Source organism: Carcharodon carcharias, chromosome 7 (assembly GCF_017639515.1).
Source record: "Carcharodon carcharias isolate sCarCar2 chromosome 7, sCarCar2.pri, whole genome shotgun sequence".
NCBI classification, from domain to species: domain Eukaryota; kingdom Metazoa; phylum Chordata; class Chondrichthyes; order Lamniformes; family Lamnidae; genus Carcharodon; species Carcharodon carcharias.
In genome coordinates this window covers 54,978,466-55,005,483 of record NC_054473.1, presented here as the reverse complement: position 1 = coordinate 55,005,483, position 27,018 = coordinate 54,978,466, and the positions used below count along the sequence as shown (strand labels likewise).

Sequence of the window (27,018 nt, the reverse complement as noted above, 5' to 3'; positions counted from 1 at the left end):
TTAATAGTTTTTTTTGCAATTTTATGCTTCCATCTACAATACTTAAATGCCACCAACCTTTGTGTCATCAAACTTGGATATGTGGCTATTTCATCATCAAAGTCATTAATAAATACAGCAAATAGTGAGGCCCCAACACAGCTCCTTGTGACAAACTGTTAGTTACACCATGCCAATTAGGATATTGCCTATTATTACTACTCTGTCTTCTTTCACTCAACCAGTTTGCTGAACAAGTCTATAATTTTCCTTCAATTCCACAAGCTTCAACTTTAGGTAACTTCATTATAAACATTCTGGAAACCCATATAAATTGCATCCATAGACGTTCCGTTGTGCACTGCTTCATTCACCTCTTCAAAAGATTCAATCAGTTTCATCAGTGGTGTAGTGCTACTGGAGCACGCCAGAGCGCCACCCTGGCAGCTTTAACTGGAGGAACAACACCTCATCTTCCAACTAGGCACTTTACAGCCTTCCGGACTGAATATTGAATTCAACAACTTTAGGTCGTGAGCTCCCTCCCCCATCCCCACCCCCTTTCTGTTTCCCCCTTCCTTTTTTTTCCAATAAATTATAAAGATTTTCCTTTTCCCACCTATTTCCATTATTTAAAAAAAAACCCCACTAGAGCTATACCTTGAGTGCCCTACCATCCATTCTTAATTAGCACATTCGTTTAGATAATATCACCAACTTTAACACCTATGTGTTCTATTGTACTATTGTCGTTGACATCTTTTGATGATCTGCTTCTATCACTGCTTGTTTGTCCCTACAACCACACCCTCCCCCCACCTCTCTCTCTCTCTATCTCTCTGCCCCCCCCCACACACACACCTTTAACCAGCTTATATTTCAACTCTTTCTTGGACTCGAACTCAAGTTCTGTCGAAGGGTCATGAGGACTCGAAACGTCAACTCTTTTCTTCTCCGCCGATGCTGCCAGACCTGCTGAGTTTTTCCAGGTAATTCTCTTTTTGTTTTTAACTTAAAGCAGGTCTGCCTGACTCAATACAGCCCGGCAAGCTTGTTGGACATTCGTAACTTATATTTGAAAAATGTTGTAAAGCTGCTCATCAACCATAGGCTGGTTTCTCCCTGCATTTGCAGGGGATGAGATGGGGTGGGGTAGAGAGAGTGTGAGGAGGTGGGGGAGAATGAGTGTGAGGGGATGGGGGAGAGAGCATGTGAGTGGGTGGGAGAAGAGAGAGTGTGAGCAGGTGTGTGAGAGAGAGTGTGAGGGGGCAGAGTGGGGGGAGAGTGTAAGTGAGGGGGTGGGGAAGAGACCATGTGAGTGGGTGGGGGAGAGTGTGTGTGAGGAGGTAGGGGAGAGAGAGTGATTGACATTAATTCCTTGGCAGTGATGGCCTGAGGATCTGAAATGTAGTATATTGTTTGTAGTCCCTGCTGGCAGCTTTACATGGAATTTACAGCACAGAGACAGGCTGTTTGGCCCACTTCATCTATGTTGGTGTTTAAGTTCCACATAAGCCTCCTCCCACCCCTCTTGATCACAATATCAGGGTAACCTTCAGCTTCTTTCTTCTTCATGTATTTATCAAGTTCCTAGAATCATTGAATGGTTACAGCACAGAAGGATGCCATTCAACCCATTGTCTCTGTGGCAGTTCTCTGCAACAGCAACTCAGTTAATTCCACTCTTCCACCTTTTCTCTGTAGCCCTGTAAAATTGTTTCTCTTCAGATAATTATGCAGTTCCATTTTGAAAAGCACAATTGAATCTGTCTCTACCACAAGCTCAGGCAGTGAATTTCAGGTCCAATCCACTTGTTGCATAAAGAAGTTTTTCCTCACATCACCTCTGGTTCTTTTGTTAATCACCTAGGGTCCTTGACCTTCTACCAATGTGAACAGTTGCTTGCCATTTACACTATCCAGACCCCTCATAATTTTGAACACATCTAATAAATCTCCTCTCACCTTCTCTTCTCCAAGGAGAACAGTGCCAGCTCTGCTAATGCATCCGCATAACTGAAGTCTCTCATCCTCTGAACCATTCTTGTAAATCTTTTCTGCACCCTTTCTAAAACCTTCAGATCCTTCGCCTTGAGGCCAAACCAGTGTTTTATGAAGGTTCATAACTTACTTGCTTTTGTACTGTGCCGCTATTATAAAACCTAGAGTTCAATATAATTTATTAACTGCTTTCTCAACCCATCCTGCCACCTTCAGTGATTTATGCACTTATACACCCAGGTCCCTTTGCTCCTGCATTTCCTTTAGAATTGTGCTCTTCATTGTATGTCACCTCTCCTTGTTCTTCTGACCAAAATGTACGTTTCACACTTCTCTACATTAAATTTCATCTGCCATGTGTCTGCCAATTCTACCAGCCTATCTATATCCTCTTGAAGTCTATCACTATCCTCCTCACAGTTCACAATATTTTCAAGTCTTGCATCATCATCAAATTTTGAAATTGTGCCTTATACACCCAGGCCTAGGTTATAAATATAAATCAAGAAAAACAGTGTCCCCTTTATTTACTGTCCCCCAGTGAGAAGTGAGTTAAGTTTTCTGTGATTCATGTTTTTAACAGTTTTGAATTAAATAATTCAACAGCTGAATAATGAAATTCTAGCTATGCTAAAGACAAATGATTCAAAATACTACATGGTTCAAAATAAAATGCATACTGGCACTAATATTTATCACTTAAAAAGCATAGTTTTACTAATATTTGTGTACTCAAATGATTAATCATGGGAAAACAACATAATATTAGATTTAGAAATGATATGGCCAGCACATCATCTTAGAGCTCCTGCACCTCAAGATTTCCTACTACACCACTAAATTTCATCAGGTATGACATAACACTTGCTGATTGTCTCTAATCATCTGAACATTTTCAAGGTGTTCAGTCACTCTATTCTTAATTATAGACTGTAGTAATATCCAGCAACAGATGTTAGGCTGACTGATCTATAATTCTCTGGTTTCCCTTTCTCACTTCTCTTAAGACATCTGCAATGTTCTCACCTAATTACTTTAACACCGGGATGGAAATCATTTGGTCATGGAGACGCCTTCTCCAATCTGAGCAACGCCCACTTACCCCAATCCTTTTTCTCCTGTTTATAAACCAAATTTCTATCCATGCTGCCACGTTTCGTCCTGTAGTTTAAGCCTTAATTTTTGAAACAATCCTCTTCTAAGACACATTAAAACATCATAGAATGGTTACAGCACGTTATGGCACACCTCTTTAAGAGCTGCATGTCATCTCTATCTTTAATGTCAGTATCCACCGATCAAAATTACTTTGTGTTACTCTTACAAACTCAATATAAGTTTGCCCAGGCTGTTTTCTCATATTCCTAAATTTCTGCCTGTATGCCTCAGGAACCAACGCTTATGCACTCACAATAGTCTTTTTTTTAACCACATCATAGTTTACTGACATTTCTCCTGACAATGAAGCATAAACCTCATGTGCTCTACACACCAACCTGGATTGTAACAACAATGTCCAGTTTTCCTGTGGCCATTTCATTTATTTAGCTATCTTCTCAATTGAAATAAAGAATACTTCAACCTCTCTTTCCTCAAACTTTGGAAGAGCTTGTACAAATTTAAACATCTCCCCACTGGGTTCTGATCTGGAAATAAGTCCTTCTTCACTTCCTGGTGTCTCTTGTTTAACTGCCAGCATTTTAAGCTGGAATTCTCTGTCTCTTTCTTTTACTCTTTCCTGCCTTTCTGCCTGTTCCCTTTGAAATGCCCTTTCTCTTTCCTTTTCTTTTCCTGCTGCCTCTAGCTCAAGTTTTGTTTTCATTTACAACTGAATTTGAGCCCATTCTAATTAACCGCTCCTTGGGGTACTCAGTCTCTCAGGTATTCCTTCCAATTTCAAATGCTGTGCTATACCTTCAATTTGTCTGATATCTTTACCCCTGCAGGCAACCCTAATTGTAACCTAAGTGCTAACTCCATTAACTTAGCTTTATTTGCCTTTTGTAAATCAACCAAAGTTATAACTTCAACTCCCAGACAAGTCTTGGCAGCTGCCAAAGCCATATTGCAGTCTCGCCACTTAATAAAAACCTCACACCAACTCCTGAATTCAAAGTGATTCTTGAACTTGTTACCTTAAGATTCACCAGCTCCAAACCAATCCAGGAATTTCAAATGTATCCGGCAAAGACCCCCCAATTTAGTTATGGCACAGTGGGTGGTAAATGCTAAGCTGTTCAACTCCCAGAAGGAAACATGAAACAACTGCCACAACTATTTTACAATTTGTATTTATTTTGAGATGCGTGCCTTGAATTCATAGTAACAAGACCACCGAGTCTTAATGGTTTCTTACAAAACTAAATTAAACCTTCATTAATAAAAAAAGGAGTTTAAGCATATACATAGGTTTACAAATTACTGCTATGATAACTCCTAGTTCCGCTAGTTAATCTAACTCCCAGTTACACCTCTGTTAAGGCAACATAAAATACTTAGATTTTAAAAGACCCAGGCAAAGTAACACGATACCTGAACAGTCAAATTCAAAGTGAGTTTTCTTTCACTTCAGTTTGTGTAGACAGTAACTTGAGGTGCAGAGGCTGGAGGCTTTTCATACTTATTACATCTTAGAATGCCTTCCTCTTACAAATAACCTCATCTCCTTTATACACGTTTCTCCCCTTTTAATGTAAATCTCATTGTCCCAACATGTCTTTGCAACTCTACTTTTCTAATAATAAAAATCTTTCATGGTACCAATTTTATCAGTAAGCTTTGGAAAAAATAAACACACTGTTTGGCTTCTTCTGGCTAAGTGTGGCATTACATCACCTCTTTTGAAATTCAAATTACTCTGGCTTATCTAAGAATGCATTTTTTCCCTTTACACCACACATTTTAAAACTTCAGCCATGCTTACCTATTTTATCTTTCAAACCTATCTTATCTTCTGATACATCAAAGGCTTCAGACCAGCTGTCTTTAATTCAATTAAGTCCGACACACAGGCACACAGTACTCCTCCCTTACAATAAATTCCAATAACATTATGAAAATTATTATATTTTCCTGACACAGCACTGGAAGCCATTCATCCTGTTATTGCACAGAAGGTGGCCATTTGTCCTGTTGTGTCTAGGCTGTTTCTTCAAAGGAGCAATTTACCTAGTGGCACTTGCCAGCCTTCTCCCTGTAGCCCTGCACATTCCTCTTTTTCAGATAATAACCCAATTCCCTCTTACATGCCTCAATTGAATCTGCCTCCACTGAAAAACATATCTATCGTTCAACTGCATTTTATATACCTTTTCAAACAGAGACTCTATTAACAATTCGCCATTAACAAATAAAAACAGCAAATGCTGGAAATGCCTCACAGGTCTGGCAGCACCTATGGAGAGAGAAATAGAGTTTTTATTTCAGATTTCTAGCGTATATAGTATATTGCTTTTGCCTTTAACAAACCTCTGCTCTTTAGCTTTGAGTCACTCATGCATTTTGGAATGCTCATCAATTTTACCTCAAATTATGGTTCATAAGAATTTGTCCAACACTGACATTAAACTAGTCAAATTTGTTAAATGCAACTTGTCCTTAATAAATCTCCTTTTTTACTTCTTGTTAAATACTGCACAAATGATCTGATAAAATTGCTAATTAGTAACTAATTAATCCTTTCATCTAATTTCAGATGAGAATTTTGCTCATTTTTACAAGATATGGTGATGTTTTTGTAATACACAAGTATGAATTCACATTAAGCTTTTTTTACGCAATAGATCACATAAGAATTTTGATTCCTGGGCAGGGAAGAAATCACAAAGTTACTGTTCTCATTTACCACCTACTCTACCCTGAAAAGGAAGATTAATCTTTGTCCTCCAGAGGGCGCCCAATGATTATTAAAGGGAAAACACATGGAAAATACTTTAAAGGTGCCAACATACTTTAAAGATTTTTGTTTAAGTCTAAGAGGTTTATTCGTATCTAGTGTGGAAATTGATATGTATATATCTATGAGATTAGTATAAATATTAGTAGTACATATAGCAGGCATTTCATCTCCATTATGTGACATGGGACTCAATATTAATCATACGATCGGCAGGAAAGTGTCAGGGGAGGGAATTAAATCATAACAGACTTGAAAGTTGAATTCCAACCCATTGCGTACACCTGCCACTATTATTACTTGGACAGGTGGGGCAGATTTCATTAACATACTTAAATCAGGATCTCACAGTGGCACTCCGTAACTACACAGTTCCACAATATGTTATTTTTTATTCATGCAGGGTAGATCAGGAGACCTACCTGACAGTAGTTTTCAACTTTGCGTTTCACAGGTATGATTATCATTAGCAAGACACACTTGACTATTTGTATGCCCGAGACAGAGGTACAACAAAGACCAAATTCGGGATATCAACAGCATAGTTTGACTCACCGGTAAGTTTTGATCGAATTTTTCAGAGAGTGTATTAGGCCCAAGATCTTGTCAGTGTCCATTTCCAAGTGTATTGATAATGGTAAAGTGAGATACAGTCCCACAATTGAGCGAGCATTCATGCAGGATGAGACTGAACAGGTTGCTTGCAGGATTACTAATCTACGCTGTGCCCAATTCTACACTTGGTCTGAGTTTCACAAATTTCTTTCTTTTTGCAACTTGATCTGTTTGTCCTGCTATATTGCCTCAATAGGTGACCACACCATAAGCAATACTTGCTTGAAACACACAAGTACCGTAAACTCACTTAAGCGGAAGCAGTTTGTCAGCACAATTAATGACACCACCAAACACATTGTGAATCTGTCTGATCACATACTCTCTGAAGGCGAGGAGTTTTTCCTTGTACATGGCTTGAATTTTGGCTTTCCTACATCCCACATCAAACAGGTAGAGGTATTTACGGAGTTTGAACTCCTCTGTTCCCAGCTATCTTACCACAAACCAGTATGCAATGAAAACACTGAGTCCTTAAAAGGGAACTGAGCTGATTTAATGCATGCATGTTGCAGAATTCCTAATGACGTCCAATTTTCATGTCTGGTGGCATTGAGAGGCCTCAAGGCCAACCAGACATACATATTTGCAAGCCTGACAAAGGGGCTGGAATAGACATCCTTAATAAGCACGACTATATCGAAAAAACGCATGCCATTATTAATGACAGATCCAAATTCGTATCCATTGGACCCACTGCCATGACTGTGCAGCCCTGCTCAAAAGCTAGTTACAAAAATGCTTGTTAGAGTTGTCTAAGAGTAACAAGCTGCCTCGTGGAGTACATGACAGGATTCATTCTCATGGTTCACTATGTCACATATGTACAGGCTGCCAGGTCCCTTTATGCCCTATCTTATCTATGTCTGGTTCTGCAAAACATGAATTGGCCAAATTGTTGAGTGAGTTGCCACAACCATTCCTGAGTCTGTTTTCCCACATACACATTGAAGGATTCCTTTACGTTTGTAAAAACTACATACAAACTGCATATTGATAGCAATGCCATGTCTATATGCTCATTAGGCATTGCAAGCCTATTCACTAATGTGCTGCTCAAGGAAGCCACAGGTATTTGTGCCATGTCACCATTATCATGGCAATCTAGATGTGCTGCCATTTTCAGAATTTGTATCTATTAAATTTATGAACTTAGCAACATGCGCAGTTGAGTTCAGCTTTAATGACAACATGTATACTCAAGTAGATTTTGTTTTCAATGGAATGACCCCTAACCTCCTACCCCTTGCATATTTCTTATGTGTAGCTGATACGTTTATTATATTTGAATCTGCAGCTGCATGTAAGAATTTCTTTATACATCTTAATGGATCGCATCCTGCACTCAAATTCACCTTTGAAATGGAACAGTCTAATGAGCTCCCTCTCCTCAACCTACTAGTTGAGAAATCTTATAACGGCTTCTCTATTACTGTCTGCCATAAGCCTATCTTCAGTGGTCAAAATATGCATTGAGATTCCGACAGCTCCATTCGCTTTAAGGTTGACCTTATCAGCAATCCTGTAAATAGGGCACCAGCCATTTGCTCACAGTGCACCTTGATGTCAAAATGGGGCACATCAAAACTATCCTGTGGGAAAATGGCTACCCCAATCAGATCACTGCTCTCTGTATATCACACGTCCTCATGAATGGGCCTAAGGCCACCACTTTTCGACCTGAAAAGTGCCCAGTCTACCTCAAATTACCCTGGAAGACTAAGCTATCTCAAAAAATTTGAGCAACAGGTGAAGATAGCTTTTTGTGTTGCTACTGCAGTTAGCTAACTGCAATAGCAACACATGTGGTAATTTCCACCAACAGGATACTGCCATCAAGCCAAAAAGATGTTTTGCCTACCACACGAATGAGTAACGTGGTGTACGAATATCAGTGTCGGTGCAATGCCAGGTACGTAGGCCGTACGTCCCAACAACTGGTGGATCATATCAAGCAGCATGTCCCTTCGACTGTTCTCAATAGGCAGAGTACTCAACCAGCCAGTGCTTGCAAAGTTCAGGACATAATGTCTAATATTAGATGTGATTCCACAATTGGATAGCACATGCTGAAAAATCGTGAGTGTGCTAAGAAATACACAAACAACCACTTTAAAATTATCAGGCTCACAATGTGGCTTACGTAATCATACCGAAGGGCCTGTGCACTGCAGACAAAAGGAACAGGTCCAAGCAGTGTGTCTTTTTTGAATTAAATAAAAGCATTGCTGACAATAGCTCCCTGGTGCATTTCCCATGGCAATATCATGACTAATCAGAGCCAATTTACCAACCAATCAGCACCCTTTTTCATGCAGTATAAATTGTTGCTGCCTTTGAAATTTGGCATTCTTGGGCAGAATTCTCCTATCCCTCCTGTCAGTGGGATCAATGGCAGCCAGAGGAGAGAATTGGGTGGGAGGCCCAAAATTCAATCTCACGCCGGTGTAAGTTTTCAGCAGGATCTTCTGATGTTGCCCACCATGGTGGATCAGGAATCCCGCTAGAGGCCGGCATGAAGCCGATTTGCATCCCACCCCACACCTGATTCTCTGTTATAGCAGGGGAAAACACGGCGGTCCAGAACACATCTGGACAGGTGTGATGTGCAGAAGTGATGACTTACCTTTAGGGCCTTGCTCAGATCACGGATATCCGAGGGGAAGAAAATGCTGGAGGCCTATAGCTACCAGACCCTGGAGAAACACGTGCATCACATGCTGGGTGGATCCTCATGCACATGGCTTTGCCGCAAAGCAGGTTGCAGAACGTGGTAGGTCTCCACGCAGCAGCTTCCACTTCACTGAGGCTTCGGATCTTCATGGACTTTACTGATGCTTTGGCCCTGCTTCAGGACTTCAGGATCTTCACCATGGGCTGGTAAGGATGCGGCAAGGGAGCAAGGGAGAAGAGGAAGATTTAGATGTGAGGGGAAGAGGAAATTCTTGGGGGGTGAAAGTTTCAGGGGGTTAAACGGGAGGGGGGTGATTGAAGGTTTTGGGGGAGGTTGAAGGTGTCGATGGGTGAAGATGGGAGGTAGGAGGGAGTTTGGGCGGGGGAAGTTGTAATTAGGGGGGAATGGTGCAAGTGGGGAGGAAGGTGTAAGGGAGGGAATTCGGAGGGTGGAGGAAGGAGTGAGAGTGGAGGAAGGAACGAGGGTGGAGGAGGGCGTAAGGGGGGGAGGTGTAAAGGGGGTGGAAGGTGTAAGGAGGAGACAGAAGGTATAAGGCAGGGTGTGGAATGTCCAGGTAAAAGCACAAGGGAGGGGTTTGTGGAGTCAATGGCTGCCTCTTGGGGAGCAAACTCAGTGTCGACATGGTAGGAATGGATAGTTAGAGTAACAGGAGGTAGAGGGAGGGTAGGGTGGGAGGGTGAGGATGCATCTATAGCAGTAGGAGGGACTGTCAGGGTGGTTAGTGGGGACACAGAGACAAACATGCACCCTGGCAATGGGAAAGAGGAGGTTGGGAAGTACAATGCGGACTAGGCTGAGGTTCTCCAGAAGGTAGGGAACCTGCACGTTCACCTGGACATCCTGGATTGAAAAGGTTGATGATGGTGGGGAGGTCAAAGGTTATGCTCAGAGGGTCTATTGTTATGGGGGAAAAGGACATGGGTGTCAGGGGAGGCGAAATGGTGGGAGAGCTCATCAAAATATAATTACTACCATCTTTGCAAAATCAAAAGTGAGCAGATCTTCATGTTGGACGGGCACGTGCTTTATGGGAGTGTGATCAGTGGGTGGGCAGAGATGCAGGCCAGCTCAGATGGACAACTGAAAGAGAACCCCAGCAGGCAGCATTGAATATTCTCAGGACACTGAAATGCGTGTGATGGGAGTGCATGGGAGAGAACTTGCATGAGGTTTTGAAAGGCCCTGCCACAGACACCTCTCCCTCCAGAATCACTCATGATCAAGCTGCGTGTTGGGGGGAGGGGGAAAGGGGGGGTGGGGTGGAGTGGGGAGGTCTCCCGAAGCCTGTATGATGATGGTGAAAGGCAACACTAGGCATTATTTAGTGAGGGTGAATATAATTGCAGCTAATACAGAGTGTTCAGACATGAAACCACTTGAGTTCAAACTTTCTTGATTTTACATTGCCTGCCATTTCTTCTAGGTGCTTCCCTGACATCCACAGCAGGGGTGAAAACAGCCTGTGGAGTTGTTTGCCCTGTTGCCTCTGATGACTTTGGTGGCTGCCCTCTGGACAGCCGAGGCCTGGAGAACCCCGGCTTACTTTGGTTGCCCCCTGTGGGCCAGCTGCTCCGTCTGAGGTGACAGAGAATGAGGTTGAAGGGGTCACAGGCAAAGGGGATATAGAGGGAGCAAACAACCTCCAAGAGTCCTGAGTGGATGGGCCAGGGCTGTCCAGCTGCCGTTCCTCCTCACTTTGGGTGCCTGAGAGCCCCAGCATGGCTCCTCGAGGGCAAGAGGCGCCTGGAAGGACATTGAGGTGCCTCCTTACCCTCTCGCATTGCCACTGCATAAACTCACCCATGGCAACAGCGAATGCATGCAGCTCTGCATGCATACCCGGCAGAAACTGGGCGTTCCGCTGGCTGAGAGCCTCCATAGCATCCTTCATTCTCCTATGAAGACCTCTATGTGCACACATGTGGGCACCAGTTCATCATAGAGAAGGCAGACAGACTCCTCCAGCTTGTGTGCCACTCTATTGAGAGTTTCCAACAGCTCTCCGTGATGTACCAATCTAGAGGCTCGGCATCTGACTCAGACCTCACAAATATCTCTTCTCCAGCAGTCCTCCAAGAGCCGGGGAGCTCGGCTGAAGCTGCCTTCTCCTGCTGCGGACACTTGTTGTGGTAACCACCCTCCTCTTCCACTCCCTCCTGGCTCATATCTGGACTGGGGCTGACACCTGATAGGGTTTCCTCTTCCTTGGGCCTTGGTTTCTTCCTGGAGGTACCTGTGAGGCAGAAGAGTGCGTGACAGCATCAGCTGCCTCCAACATGGAGGCATATTCAACCCTCAGGTTTGCATTGAATAGGTGAATCCTTACTAAGTGGATGCCCAAGCCAAGCTCCCCATTGCCACTGGTTCTGTCCTGCTCCACTCCTGTGAATTGAGATGCCCTCTCCTCGAATTCCGTCAGAGACCTGAAAAATGGCTGCACCCCTCCTCCACCCCATCTTCTCATGTTCTCTGCAATTGTGACAGAGCTTCTCCTGCTCAAAGAAAACATGTTTGAAAGAAGTTGCATGTTGCATGGATTGTAGTAGTGGAAATTGGTTAATTTATCATACCTACCCTCATAAGATAGCACACTTTTGTGGCACGTCATCATTGGTAAGAATTGAATAGAAGAGCTGTAGACCACTCCCTCCAGAGCACTGAGCAAATCCACATGCAAGGGGAAGGCTCAGACAGGCACTAATTTGTGGAGGTTGCTGGTTCCTTCTGTGCCTAAGCTGGTTCCCTCTCTTCCATGCAGCGTTCCATGTCTGCTGAAGGGTGATGGAGCCACAGTGGGCACTCCACCGCAGCGTGGATGCACTGAAGTGGGGCAGTGAGGCAGGACGTGCCATTGCCACTGGGCCTTGGACCTTAACACATTGCAGTCTTTGTAGCTTATGCAACCATCTGATGAGACTTACCCTGGCAGAGCGAATAAAGTCGTTCACCTTCTGGCACTGTGTTTCCAACCTCTTGTACACCCCATGGGCACTGGTGACATCGGCCACCTGTGCCCATGCAGCATCGGCATTCCTGCTTGGCCTCCTCCTCCCATCAGGTGGGTACAGCACGTTCCTATGTATCTTGACCTGGTCCAGGAGGACATGCAGGGAGGTGTCACTAAATTTTGGAGCTGGGCCGGCAGATGACTTTTCAGACATCTGTTTTTGCTCTGATATTGTGGATGTCCGGGTGCCTTTTAAATATGGCACCCGGATATGATGGTGGGACATGCGCCATCAGGCCCAGACCACTACAGAAGACAGCACAAAACCCTCAGATGCATAATTAATTACATCAGGTCCGGAAGATATGGTGTGGCTTCCCATTGGCATCTGCAGCGGGAGACCATCCCTGCCTCCACCATGGGACTTAGTTCCAGTTGGGAGAATTCCACCCCTTGTGTCTGTCCTGATGAGTGCAGGATGAAAAGCTTCAACAGCATGCAACGTTTTTCAGCAATACTCAAGACACTTCTACAAACCCTGTCCCCCTTCCGTCATGACAGTCCTGATGGTGTAGCTTTCCAGAGTTCCTTTTCAACTGATCAACAAATAACACCCCAGTCCACAGTTTGGCCACTTCTGGGAAAACATCCAGCTCTTTAGAGTCTCTGACCTCAATGGTTTAGACCTTTTAACCAAATCATAGTGTCTCCAAGAGCTTCTGAGTCCTTTTACGCCAAACAGAAAAAAACTGACTACTTCCAGTGACTTGCTTCTTCTACTCAAGAATTTGCTGTCTCTCTCTTTCTGTCTCTGTTGGTTTTCTCTTTGTCTCTGGACTTGTGTGCTGATTGCTTTCACCTTCCAGCTCCTCTGCTAATAGCTCTCCTTTGTGTCTACAGCTCTCCATCATGTCTGCCAGCCACAGGGTTTCTTTCTGAACTTCCTTTATGTGGGCACTGCTTTCAGGTGGAGGGTTACCAGGTCACATGGATCAATATTTCTTATCCAAGGCAATTATAATTGATCCCTTTACAATGGATGCAAACTCTTAAAAGTTCCTTCCAAACATTTAAAAAAATATATTTACAAGATGCGGGCATCGCTGGCTAGACCAGCATTTATTACCCATCCCTAATTGCCCTCGAGAAGATGGTGGTGAGTTGCCTTCTTGAACCGCTGCAGTCCCTGTGGTGTAGGTACATCCACAGTGCTGTTAGGGAGGGAGTTCCAGGATTTTGTTTAAAAATTACAAATTCCATTGACCTTTTAAAGAAATTACAATGTGCTATGGGATGGTAGGTTGAGTATGCTTGCTATGTTAGGAGCACAAAAATTAGGAGCTGTGACCTCAATAGCCAGTGTTACTGATTAGCTCTTTAACGGCTCTTCAATTTCCTCTTTAATTGTTCACACTCGCTCAAAATAGTCTGTCTCATTCAAGGGCGCATCTGTGACAGATTAAGAAATTTCCCTTGAGGTGCTAAATTATCTTGCTTACAGTAAAATTGAATTCTCCTTCACTCCTGCAAGTCCATCATGAGCAAACCTTCTTAAAGCTACTTAAAAGTAATGTGTGTGTGCATGTGTATTTCAATGGCACCAACTTAAAGCAAATGCATTTCCTACCAAAATATCACAGATGGAACAAAATGATTTTGAAAAAGGCATGTGGAGTAATATTTATTTACATGGCTAAAAGCACAAATGTGCAAGTTAATTAGCTTAAATTCTATTCAGAACTCAAATCCATTTGCCAGAAGACAGCGTTTGGAAGAAGCAGGATACCAGAACATCAGTTGGTCTAGCTTGTAAGAGTCTTAAGTTAGATGAACATTGCTAAATTAATGACAAAACAGCAGAAAACAGTGGAACATTAGTTACAGTGGAAGCTCTTTTGTTCACCATAATAAAGGTAATCATCCCTACTGGATAATGGAAATTTGTCCTAATCGAAAGGTCCCGCCCATCAGGCTTGCAAATGATGCAGAAGATCACATGCCATGGAAAATAAACCAACAACCTAAATTAAATTTTTCCATTTCAGTTTATTTCGCACAGGACATTGGTGTTAGAGGGCTGTGAATATAATCAGAAGGTTCAGAACTGGATTTCAGGTGTCCAAATCAGGTGCACATCCACCCCCCCCACCCCAACCCCCCAAACCATGATGAAAACTTTAGTGCAATGACATCATGTCGGCAATATGACGGAATCATGCCAGTCTCTCAAATTATGGGAATCGGCAAATCACTAATTAACAAGCTATTAAACTTAACAACTCAATCGTCTGCAACTTATCATTGCTAGCTGCATTTTTCAAGTGTTGGACAAGGAACAGTTGGGAGATTTTTTTACACCAGCTATAACATGGTGGCGCAAGTGTGGTAAAAAGGCCTGCCACTGGGACCATGGTTGAATGTAACAGTAGATTCTGCTGAGGAAGGTGGCAGCATCTGTGTGATTTTTAATGCCATGTTTTATGTTTTTGAGTCTTCAGAACAAAATAAAGAACGATTGAGAGCAGGGGGCCTTTGCAATTCCAGCTTTGACTGATTTCCTGCTCGCGGCAGTAGTCCTATGCCGCATGATGTCCAGCCTACAATGCCAGTTGGGTGTGGAGCCCCTCTTGGCACCAATAATTGGCCTCCTTCCTGCTTGACAGCTGTTAATTGGCCATCTGATGCTTGATTGAGTAAGCAGAGACAGCGGGGCTGAGAGCGAGCTGACCACTCAGTTTCCATTCTGGCTCCCTCACACTGCCAAGAAACAAAGTCCAGCCCTCAGTTTTCCAAGGTTCATCAGTGCCTTAAAGGAACTATGGATAGCTATGAGGCCTTGTGTTGGGTAGAGGTTCTATTTAGACTTGGTCAGTGACACTGGCACATATGTGGAAACTGAATTTAGATTACTGTAGCTCAAACTAATCCTGAATTACTTATGCAACCAGAAAAAAATGAGCTGTCCTCATAATAGAAAGTCTTAATCGTCCACAATATAAAAAAATTTGAATACACAATGACAGAAACGAACACAAGAAGAGAAAGGCAATCTTTTGATGCCCTTTATTTAAATGTGTTGGTAACTATGTTATTAACCAATTCTATACAATAATAATGTAAAATTTTTTTGGCAAAAAGTAAAAATTTTGAAACTTAAAAACTAACCACAGGTACTATTCCATCAAGTGTACTTACAAATATATTTACAAAAGTAACAATCAGAAGCTGCAGTTTCAGGTTCATTAAATGTTGTCACAATATTGTTGCTTATAATTTATGTAACAGAAGAACCTCAGAGAATAGTCTCTGAACCTGGAATCTATGTAGAGGTGCTGAAGCTATAAAGAAGCCTTTCGAACTTATCTTCATAAGTGGCAACTCACACCTTTTTTTATTTACTGTGCTTTTTACCCTATTTTGTGCAATTTGAAACTAACACAATATTTAATATTTTTTAGACTTGAGTGTTAATTGCGGATGGAAATCACAATGTAGAAAGAGATATTCTGGATAGGAATACACCAATAAGTACACAATAGTCATCATTTATACTATAGCACTGGCTTCTGATGCTGTGGAGGAATCCCAGGAAAACAGTACTCAAGAGATTTGATTTCCTAACCCACACGCAACAAAGCTGTATAACATAAAGGGTTGCATTTTTCACAAACACACTTTACTTTCTCCATGACACAAAAGTATAGGCAAATTACAGCACCTCAGACCATTTTTTTGGGAAAGTGTTGGTTTATTTTAGTTTAGTAATGATTTTAAGTGAGGTAAACCAATACAAATAGCCAGAAACATTGAGTAATGGAGTCAGACAGTTTCTGTTGCTGTGGCTTAGGCCCCAGGTAAACCTGGGTATCACATTTTGCATTTCTCTATGTATTACTAGGTTGTAGGATAGCCAGTGTATAGTTATATTGAATGCATATTATTTAAAGATTCACAGGGTCCTTTTCATGGCACAATAATTGTGGCATAAATATGAAAATGAGCCAAAATATACAGAAGATACATAATTATCAGGTGGTGTAACTTTAAAAAAAAAAAAATTGTTCATGGGATATGCAGGTAGCTGGTAAGGCCAGCATTTATTGCCCTACCCTACTTACCCTCGCGAGTGTGTTGGTGAGCCAACTTCTTGAACCACCCAACTCCATGTGGTGTAAGTACACCCATGGTGCTGTTAAGGATGGAGTTCCAGGATTTTGCCCCAGTAATAGTGAAGGAATGGAAATATATTTCCAAGTTAGGATGTTGTGTGACTTGGAGGGGAATTTGCAGGTGATGTTGTTTCCATGTTCCTGCTGTCTTGTTCTTCTGGTGCTCAAGGTCCTGGGTTTGGAAGGAGGAGCATTTGTTGAAGGAGTCTTGGTAAGTTGTTGCAGTGCATCTTGTCAATGGTACACACTGCTGCCTTGGTGTACTGATTGTGAGGAGTGAATGTTTGAGGTGGTGGATGGGGTGCCAGTCAAGTGGGCTGCTATGTCCTGGATTGCATCAAGCTTCCCAGTCCAGGGAAGTGGAAAGTATTCCATCACACTCCTGACTTGTGTCTTGTAGATGGTGGACAGGCTTTGGGGAGTCAGGGAGTGAGTTACCCACTGTAGAATTCCTAACCTCTGACCTTCTCTTGTAGCCGCAATATTTATACGGTTAGTCCAAAGTTTCTTGTCACTTGTAACCCTCAGGATTTTGATTCTAACTGATGAGGGATTCAGTGATGGCTATGCTGTTGCATGTCATAAGGAGATGATGAGATTCCCTCTTGTTGGAGATGTTCATTGCCTTGCATTTGTGTGATGCAAATGCTACTTACAAGTTATCAGCCCAATCCTGTATGTTGTCCAGTTCTTGATGCATGTGGGCAGGGACTGCTTCAGTGTCTAAGGAGTTTCTAATGGAACGGAACACTGTGCAATCATCAGTGAACATCTCCACTCTAACCTTATGATGGAGGGCAAATCAGCGATGAAGTAGCTGAAGATGGTTGGACCTAAGACAATACCCTGAAGAACTTGCCTGCAGTGATATCCTGGGGCTGACATGATTGGCCTCCAACAACCACAATAATTTTCAATTTATGGTGCGTGATTATTAATCACATAAAATGCTGGCCACTCCAATGGTATTCATTGGTTAAATGGTCAGGTTCCCTTGTAGTATAAAAGACAAACTACAGCCAATAATTGTGCATCTTCTATTATAGTGAGGCCAGGGTTAAAACAGAACAGAAATTATAGTCTGTGATTTACATTCCAGTGGATCATACACAAATCATGCTGCATCTGGCAGCAAATGAATATCACATTACAGTATCAATTAGTTCATTAAAAGGCAGTATTTTAAGCTACTTTTCAAGAAACACAGGTTTTATAATTTGTTAACAGCTAAACCAACATTCTCCAAACTATCAAGTGCATCTTTTATTTCAAATCGCATCCCCATAAGTGCATGGCTGTTGTGCTTATCTTTCATTATTTCACCTATTTTTCTCCACTTGCTGTTTTGAAAAGGTTTAACAAGAATTATTGCTTTCAACTTAACATGTAGTATTGCATACTTTTCTCCTATCCCAGGATTTTGGCAGAACTAGGCTGTGTAGTCAATTCCCTTCAGATTAAACGTAAAAGCAGTCTCTTGAGGTTAGTTACACAGAAGGGTGGCACAATGTCAATAAAACTTTGAATCATATCATCAAAGAAATTGGAAGCTCACATTCTGAATTCAGGCAGCAAGCAAAGTCATATATACTTGTACACAGGCCAAACCCTCACGTATTACACCCTTCAGTCAGTGCATATCCAAAAGACTTAGCAATCGATTTTAAGGCACTTCATTCTGAATTCATCATGTTCCGCTGCCACATACAGTACATCATAAATTTAAACCTATTTAAAAATTCTTCTCTTCTTCACACCTTTCACACAGCTAATGGTATGAGTGTAAAATAATTACCTAGGCACAGTTCAATGCAAATACATCTACTGAAATTGCATAGATCTACAACAAAGTAGATGATGTAGCATCATATTTCTACTCTTACAACACTGTTGTAGTTAAAATAGGGTTATTCCAATCATTGTGATGATCAGTTGATTGATTTGCTCTGACAGAATGCTAGTCCTTTCTTGATCATCACTATAAATCTGCTGTGGCAGGGGTGAGTGGAGTACATCACAATACACAACGGTAAATAATCATTCTCACCAAACATTTCCATATATTATATTATGTTCTACAAATTTTACAACTGCAAAATTGTGAATGAGATGTAAAGGAATTTATTGTAGAACACACAATTTATCTTGCTCAAGACTAAGACTATCTACATCTATTTTGGCGTATTTGCTTGTGAATTAGAAATTAATTTTCACTCACAGAAAAAACTGTGCGTCTCATCTTAATTTTGTCCTCCCCCTCACCTTGCCTCACAATGCAATGCAGTTTATCTCCTCCGCTTCCCTCACCATGAGCAACGCAGCTCATAAATACCCTGAACTGGCCATTACCTTGACAGACGTCAAACAATCAGCAAGATTATCCGAATAACCTCATCAAGAGCATGTACATTATCAAGTAATAATTTCATAAGCAGTAAGCTGTTTTCTTTTTTAGCATGCTGCAATGCTAAAGGACTCAACATGTAGATCTACTACCAGAAGAGGTATCATTAGAGGATTAAAAGGTCGAGTTCCAACTACACACGGCACATTTTCTTCTAATAGTTACACTCCTACTGTTTAAAAATAAAATAAATAGCACATCATGTTAGCTACTAAAGCATCACTTTAGATATAGTTAACTACAATCATGTTTTCTGAACAAGTAATGCTCTTATTTTCAAAGTTAATTTAAAAACATGTCTAAATAAGATTGAATTTAGATATACAAAATATGCAGACATTTCACTAAAAATGTCTTGTCCTGGCTTCCTTAAGTGTCTGTGGCCAATGCACCAAACCCTTCACTAAAAACGTACTGAAGAAATATTAAGTATTGTCCTACTGAATACTAGTACCCTTCAGTAAATGCACATTCATACAACTAAATACTCAGAAATAAAAAATAAAAATGTCAAAGGACTAGCATGAAAACAAATCAATGCGTACAGGTCATGCAAAATCGAAACCAGCTGTAAAAATGAATTAAAATATATGTAAAAGTTAAGAAACAGACAATAGAAAATATTTGCCCAAATTAAAGGGTACATTGATTTTTTTTCCTACATTTACTTAAAGGCCTTAAGTGACTTCAAAATAAAATCAACCATCTACCTTCCCAAAGGGCTACTTTGTCTTCTACCTTCTGAGTGTCATCATTGCCTGCTCTGTCTATCTGTCATTTAACAGTTTCCTGTCTTTCTGTAGACAGATACGCCTCTGCTCTTCCAATGCTTCCATTTATTTCTATTTATTCCGCCGACTTAAACTCTTTATTGGACTGATAAATAGGTTTACCATTGCAAAAGAGGGTTTTTTAAGCTAAATAAAAAACACAAAGAGAACTTTAAGGAAAACTGAAGTATCAGATGGAGATTTAAAAAAGGCTTTTTTCTTGCTAACACCCATTTTCACTATCTTCTACGCTCATACTACTTCGCCGACTGCTTGTCTTTGAAGCACCAGGTGATACAGATGATAGGAGTGGGTCAGTAGCTTCCCCAGGGGACAGAGTATCGTCCATCAGAATATCATCTAGCTTAGAACCCATTTTTGTGGGAGCATTGTAGGTGCCAGCATGTCCAAGGTTATCATTGAAGGTGAGAGTTCCATCAGCAAGATTCAGCGTGGTAGTGCGAGGAAGGTCTGAGTGGTGCTGCAAGCTATCACTGTGGCACTCATCATTTACTGGTTCTAGTTTAACGTTCCGTCCGGTAAGGTCAGGTGAGCAGAGGCCAGAAGGGTTAACAAGTGGCAATCCATGTGCACGGGCTTGCATTTCAAGTTCCTAAGAATTAAACACAATAATCAAGTTCAAAAAATAGACTGATTCTGTCGAAGTGTAATTTTTTTCTTACTCAACTTAAAATTGTGGATTGAGACTCAATTCCCAGATTCCTTGATTTTTTTTTCTTACTTCATTGTAAAGATTCTCTCACTGATTTATTACAGTAATGATTAATAGTTTACCTTACAATAGGGTGGTCAGTGCTAGCCTATAGTGTCAGTTCAGACAATGTATTCAGTTTTCTGGACTGTGGTCGAACATTATGAGTCAGGAAAGAGGATACTAACACTGAAAGAAGGTTGACATGCCAAGATTATGGAATTAACGGACACAAGGAAATATAACCCTGGGAAAGCAAGAATCAAAGTGAATTGATAAATAGGAAATTCTCAACCGAAACCATGATGAGTGGAGTTCTAATCAGGGCTTTTTTGGGGCTGCTCATATTTGCTATCCCATGTCAGAATTGAGGGATAAAAGCTTGGGGTAGTGGAATCTTGCTATGCTGGTACACAAATCAAGTGGATAAGGCCTTAACAAAGATAAACAAAATCGAGGCCCGTAGGATTACAAATACAAAGAGGAAACGTTGAATGCATGCAAGATATTAGTTAGGGTGGGGTATTGTATGCAGTTTTAAGCACCTATTATATAAAGGATATAAAAGTAATGGAAGAATTTGAGCACACTAACATTAGGACTGTGAGGGGTTATAATTATGAAGAGAGACTTGGGAAGCTAGGGCATTTATCACTAGTGCTACGAAAGTTAAGGGTGACCCCATACAGGTCCTCATGATTTTGAAAAAAAATGGTTTGTAACTTCCAAGTTCCCTAAAGTTGGATTTGGGGCAGTGAGGGGACCTCCAAAGGTGTGCTGGGAAATCTTTTTGGGAAGTTCTCAGGTAAGGGTTTGCACAGCAATTGCCCAGAAGTGCACACTTCCTCTGGACAATTGCGCTGCGCTGGGAACCATCCAAAAATGTGATTTAACTTGCAAACTTCGGGTGGCTCCACTGGGGTTATACCAATAGTTACTCAGAAAAAGTTAGAAGAATTAAAACTTCTTCTAACTTCTGAGTAACTATTGTAAAGTCACAGGCCGACCCCACGGACCACAGACTTCTGACCACCCAGCCCAGAAACCACAGAATTCCAACCACCCAGCCCTCAACCACAGACTTCTGACCACCCAGCCCCCAACCACAGACTTCTGACCACCCAGCCCAGAAACCACAGAACTCCGACCGCCCAGCCCTCAACCATAGACTTCCGACCACCCAGCCCCCAACCACAGAATTCCGACCACCCAGCCCCCAACCACAGACTTCTGACCGCCCAGCCCAGAAACCACAGACTTCCGACCACCCAGCCCCCAACCACAGACTTCTGACCGCCCCGCCCAGCCACCACGGACTTCTGGCTCCCCCCGACCCCCCACTTCCCACTGGCCCCCCACCCTCCCAAACTTCCGACCGACCTCCATCCCCAACACCCGCAGATATCCGCCCCTGACCATAACTCCTCCCGACCCCTGCCTCCAACCACGAACCCCCGGGATCTCCAACCAACGTTTTTTTCATTCATTCACGGGATGTGGGCTTTGCTGACTGGGCCAGCATTTATTGCCCATCCCTAGTTGCCCTCGAGAAGGTGGGGGTAAGTTGCCTTCTTGAACCACTGCACCGCAGTCCACCCTGAACACCCCACCGCTTCCTGGACCTCTGACCGACCTCCACCCCCGACCACAACCACTTCTGTCTTGAACCTCCCCGGACCTCCAACTGACCTCCGTCCCGGCCGGATCTCTGCCCCCACAATCTCCAGACCTCTGGCCGAACTCCGCCCCCAACCGTCCAGGACCTCCAACCGACCTCGGAGCCCCCACCCCCACCCCACCTCAGCCCTCTCCCACCACGGTCTCCCACACCACCTCCAGACACACCCACCACCTAAATCCTATCCACTTACCATAGACATTTACCTTCCCCCGGCCTGTCAATTTGCCTGGCCCCTTAAACTTACCTGCTTTACAGCAGCAAGTGCTGTAAAAAAGGGGGGGCGGTGGCCTCCCTGAATTCGACGGAGCTACACTTCGCTGGGGCTTGCAAGAAGTCTTTTGATGCAGGCCCCAAGCAGCTCCAGCTTACGGAAGTGACAATATAATTTTCAAGACCAGCTAAGTAGGTATTTATTTCTTCTAATTCCTGCGGGCCAGCACTTTCCGACACTAGTCGAAAGTTACAGCAAATTGTAAGGAAAATAGTGACAGATTATTTTCACTGTTTAGTGAGATACTAATGAGAAGTCACAAATTAGAAAACAATTCTTCACACAGAGGGTACTCTGAAAGTCCAATTGCCCCCACACAATCAAATATTTAAGCAAAGTCCCTATTATTTTCTTAAATGAATTAGGAAATGGCTCGAGAAAGAGGGACACAAAAGGGTGTGGAGATAAAGACTCATGGACTGAATGGTCAATTTCTGCGCTGTAACATTCTGTGATCAAAAGCAATTTGAACATTCAAGTACACTTTAAATGTACAGGTTGCAGCAAAATTGGAAGCTGCCTGGGGAAGTAGAGGTTTCAGTTTCCTTGATTGGGACTGGTGACTTGCATAGGCAGTGGGAAATAAATGGAGGAAAGCAAACAAAGTTAAAAAGTGATCTTAATTAACCTGTATCCTTAGTAGTAAGTGTCTGTTGGCATGCTCCAGTTTCTTCTGTCGTGACTCAAAGTCTTTTGCTCTGTGCTGCTCTTTTTGAAGCCTTCGAATATAATCCACAGATGCCTTCAGAATAGTGCCTTTGTTCCAGCGCATATCCCTGTTGAAATGATCAAAAGAATTTAGGCAAAAGATGCTCGAGGCAAATTTAAAGCCAGCAAAATTTGGCATCAGTAACTTGTGCTAGATTTTACAAACTGTAAACAACATAGCTGTCAAAAAAATAGCATAAACATGCTCATTTCAATTTAACTATGATGTGCCAAAAAGACATCTCAATTTTTGGCTTTAAATCCGAGTGCATCAACTTGGTGTAATCACTAGCAAACTATAGACGAAAGGCTACTGTGGGGGGACTCAAATATATAGCTGTAATTCATCATGTAAACTGACTGTGTAACACGTTTATTTCCTGTTTGTTTTTCATAAAATGCTGACAAATGTCCAAAAGTTCATCAAAAAAATTATCAAAATTCACTAGATTGTAGAATGATCCCAGTGGATGGGAATTTAGCAAATGTAATGCCTCATTTCAAGGAAGGAGAGAGAGAGGGAAAAAAAACAATGAATCAAAGGCCAATTAGTCTGATTCAATTGTCAGAAAATCACTGGAAGCTATTATTAAGGAAGATTTTTGAGAAGTAACTAGTAGAGTGGATAAGGGGAGCTAGTAGCTGTGGATGGATTTCCAAATGGTATCCAAGAAGATGCCAACCAAAAGGTTAATACACTAAGGGCTCATGAATTTGGGGATAATATATTAGCATGGATGGAGGATTGGCTAATAGACAGGAAGCAGAGATTGGGATAAATGGGCATCTTCAAGTTTACAGACTGTTACTCGTGTAGTGCCACAGGGATCAGCGCTGGGGCCGCAGCTAGTAACAATATTTAAATGACTAAGATAAGACATCAAGAATAATGTGTCCAAAATTGCTGATGACGCAAAGCTAAATGAGAGTAAAAGCTGTGAGGAGGATACAAGAAGGCTGAGAAGAGATACAGGCGGTTCAGCAAGTGGGTAACATGGTGTTAGATGGAGTACAATGTGGGGAAGTGTGAAGTTATTTACCTGGGTAGTAAAAATATAAAAAAAATTTTTTTTTTTCCAAAAGACAACCTGAAACATCTAAATGTTGAAGTTCAGAAAGAATGAGTGTGCTCATACAAGGAACACAGGAAGTTACAGCAAGCAATTAGGAAGGCAAACAATATGTCGGCTTCTATTGGAAGGGCATTGGAGGACAGGAATATGGAGATTTGCTACAATATTTGACGAGGCCACACCTGGAATACCATGAGAAGTTTTTGTTTCTATACTTGAGGAAGGATATACCTGCATTGGAGGTGGTATAGTGAACGTTTACCGGATTGGTTTCTGGGATGAAAGGATTGTCCTATAATGAAGTGTTGAGTAAACTGGATATACACTCTCTGGAGTTTAGAAGAATGAGACATAATTTCACTGAATATACAAAATTTTGAAGGATCTAGACAGGGTGGACAGAGGTTGTTTCCCCTGGCTGGGGAATCTAGAACAAGGGGGCACAGTCTTAATACAAGGGGGGATTGATCATTTAGGACTGAAATTTCTTCATTTAAAGGGTTGTGAATCTTAGGAGTCGTCCATCCCAGAAGGTTGTGGATGCCCCCTTGTTGAGCGTATTTAAAGTTGAGATTGACAGATTTTTGGCCTCTCAGGGAATCAAAGCATATGGAAAGCAAGAGGGGAAGTGGAGTTGAAGCTGAAGATCAGCTATGCTCATCCTGAATGGTGGAACAGGCTTGAGAGTCCGTTATGGTTTACTCCTGCTCCCATTTCTCAATTTCTGAATAAGAATATGTTTTCAAATTGTTAAATGCACATTAAATGAACTAATACATTAAATGATGCAGAAAATGACAGGCTGCCTGAGTTGGCCATTTCTTTGATTTTCAATTTCTATTGGGCCTATCTGCTTAGGTGAAGGGATCATATCCTTGTGTCCAAGCTTGTGCCAGCCCAGGACTACAAATAAATTCCTCCAAGTATTTGTAGCAATTAGATTTATTTCTTATCCTACTAAACATAGTTCATCCAGCATTAGTCCAACAAATGTTTACGTTAGAGGCCAGAATCTGTTTTTTGGCAAAAATGCATTGTGAAACAACCCAAACTCTGTCCAATAGAGATGGCCTATAAACGTTACAAATAAATAGATGTTCCGGGTCGAGGAATACTTTCAACAACATGTTGATCCAATATTATACCATGCTTATGTAAGGCATAAAATAAAACTAAAGCTCTTTTCATAAAGAATTAGAACACTTTATAACTCAATTGGTTGAATGCTAGATTGAAAGCTGAGGACCTTGAGTTCAGATGCTGGCAAGTTCATTCAATTTTCCACCATTTCAAGATGGATAAAATAAGTACAATACCTTAAGAAAATGGAAGGCTGTATGCGACATGAGGCCTGTACACAGTGACCACCATACAGTCTCCAATTTACTATCGATGTGTTGGCTAGCATGGTTTGCCCACTATACACATTGGATGGTTTAACCCCAAAGAAATAGATTTAATGCTAAAATGTCGATGGCTAAGGAAAACATTTTTTGTTGAGCAGGATTCAGCTATTTCTTTGCAGAAACAATCATGTTTTACAGTATTCCTTATTAATGTGCAATCAGAAAACTGAAAAGTAAGTTATCAAGACCAGTTATAAGGATAGGCAGTGGTGAAAGTGACAGAGCCAAGTTGAAAGATCTCTGTTGGATACTTTTGCTACCCTTAACAGAATGTAATTTACATTGTTATTACAGTCAGTGCCGAGTCGTCTAAAGTGCAACTTGACACCAGTTAGAGGTGAAGTATACAAGATAACTTCATGAGGTGCAAATGAATAAGTGAACACCCTTTTTTGCCCAAAATATTCGGTGCACTTAACACACCGTAAGCACAACTCTGTAACTGACTATAATGGGAGGGAAATGCTTAGTGCTTCCGGATTGTTTTAAATATGGACAGAAGTAGTGATGGGGTCTGTGCTGTCTTTAGCTGCTGGTAACAGGAATGGGCATCAAACATTTGATGGTTACAATAAAGGTCTTCCCATTTCTCTTTAGACAAAGGCAAAGTTGTATTAATCTGATCAGTTATCTTTTTTGTTTGTTTCTCAGCTCCATTAATTTTAAGACGAGTAGCTATAGCCAATTAAAAAATATAAGAAGCAATTAGTAGTAGCTGATATGGACCTACTAAGTCTGAAAACAGAAATTGTACAAAACTTAAAATCTTAACAACAAACTATGAAGTAAAAGAGCTGTGTTTGTTCTCACAGACTTCACACAGCTAAAGGGGAAAAGTAGGAAGGGAAAAATACTGGCCATTTAGTTGATAAAGCTTGCATTTTAGCTGAAAATCAATTTTCTAGTGCAGTTCACTTATCAATGCTATTACTACCACAAGTTAAAACATTACTAGCACTTAACTGCTGAATTCCTATAACTTAATTTAGTTCCAATATAATGCATGCCTGTACCATTTACTTCCTAAAGTATTCCTAGGCATCCTGATCTCCCACATTCTGCCCTCCAGGAACTAAAGATCATCCAATGCTCTGCTGACGGGTCCCTATTCACACCAAGTTCTATTCAACAGCTTCATAAGCCTTTCCTCCAATCACAGCTGGTCACTTCACGACACTTCTTTCTGCTTGCACTCAACTCAACACACCTGCTACTGCCCTTACAATGACTTACTGCTCTTACCCACACTTTCTACTGCTTTTGCTCACCATACAAGCTCTGCTGAGCTGCCTCACATAAAACTTCAACAGGGCAGGCACCTACTCCTGCTCTTGGCAGACAAATTGCCACAGAATCAGAGGGAACCCTTAAGAACATTTTGCAAACTTTGACTACACTGACATCATTGGTAGAGATAGGACATGGAGATGGGAAAGCTGGGAACAATGCACAGCAGGGTATCTGCAGCGGAGCAAGGGGATCATGATGAAATGGCATCTGCTTAATGTAAGCGTGAATTGCAAACAGTAAGGAGTCAGAGACAAAGAAATTTTGAGCTGTAGTGACTTTGGTTAAAACATGCTAGTAAATATATTAATTTAGGCCCCTGTCTGTTGCCTATGGGAGTGCTGACTGCCCAAATTGAGAAAGTGGGACTGGTGGTCACTGAGTGTTTTTTTGGGAATTTTCATC

General features: G+C 41.7%; 1 protein-coding gene across 1 annotated transcript in view; it reads right to left on the bottom strand.

Moving 5' to 3' along the window:
- Positions 1-15,168: 15,168 nt before the first annotated feature.
- The window catches only part of LOC121280154 (microphthalmia-associated transcription factor-like), a 317,345-nt gene continuing 305,495 nt past the window's right edge, over positions 15,169-27,018 (bottom strand). Inside the window, exons 9-10 of the mRNA XM_041191849.1 lie at positions 22,768-22,915; positions 15,169-20,088 (exon numbers count right to left, since the gene is read on the bottom strand). Coding sequence (XP_041047783.1) covers positions 19,699-20,088; positions 22,768-22,915 — 538 coding nt within the window. The 3' untranslated portion in view covers positions 15,169-19,698. The remainder of the gene's footprint in view (positions 20,089-22,767; positions 22,916-27,018) is intronic.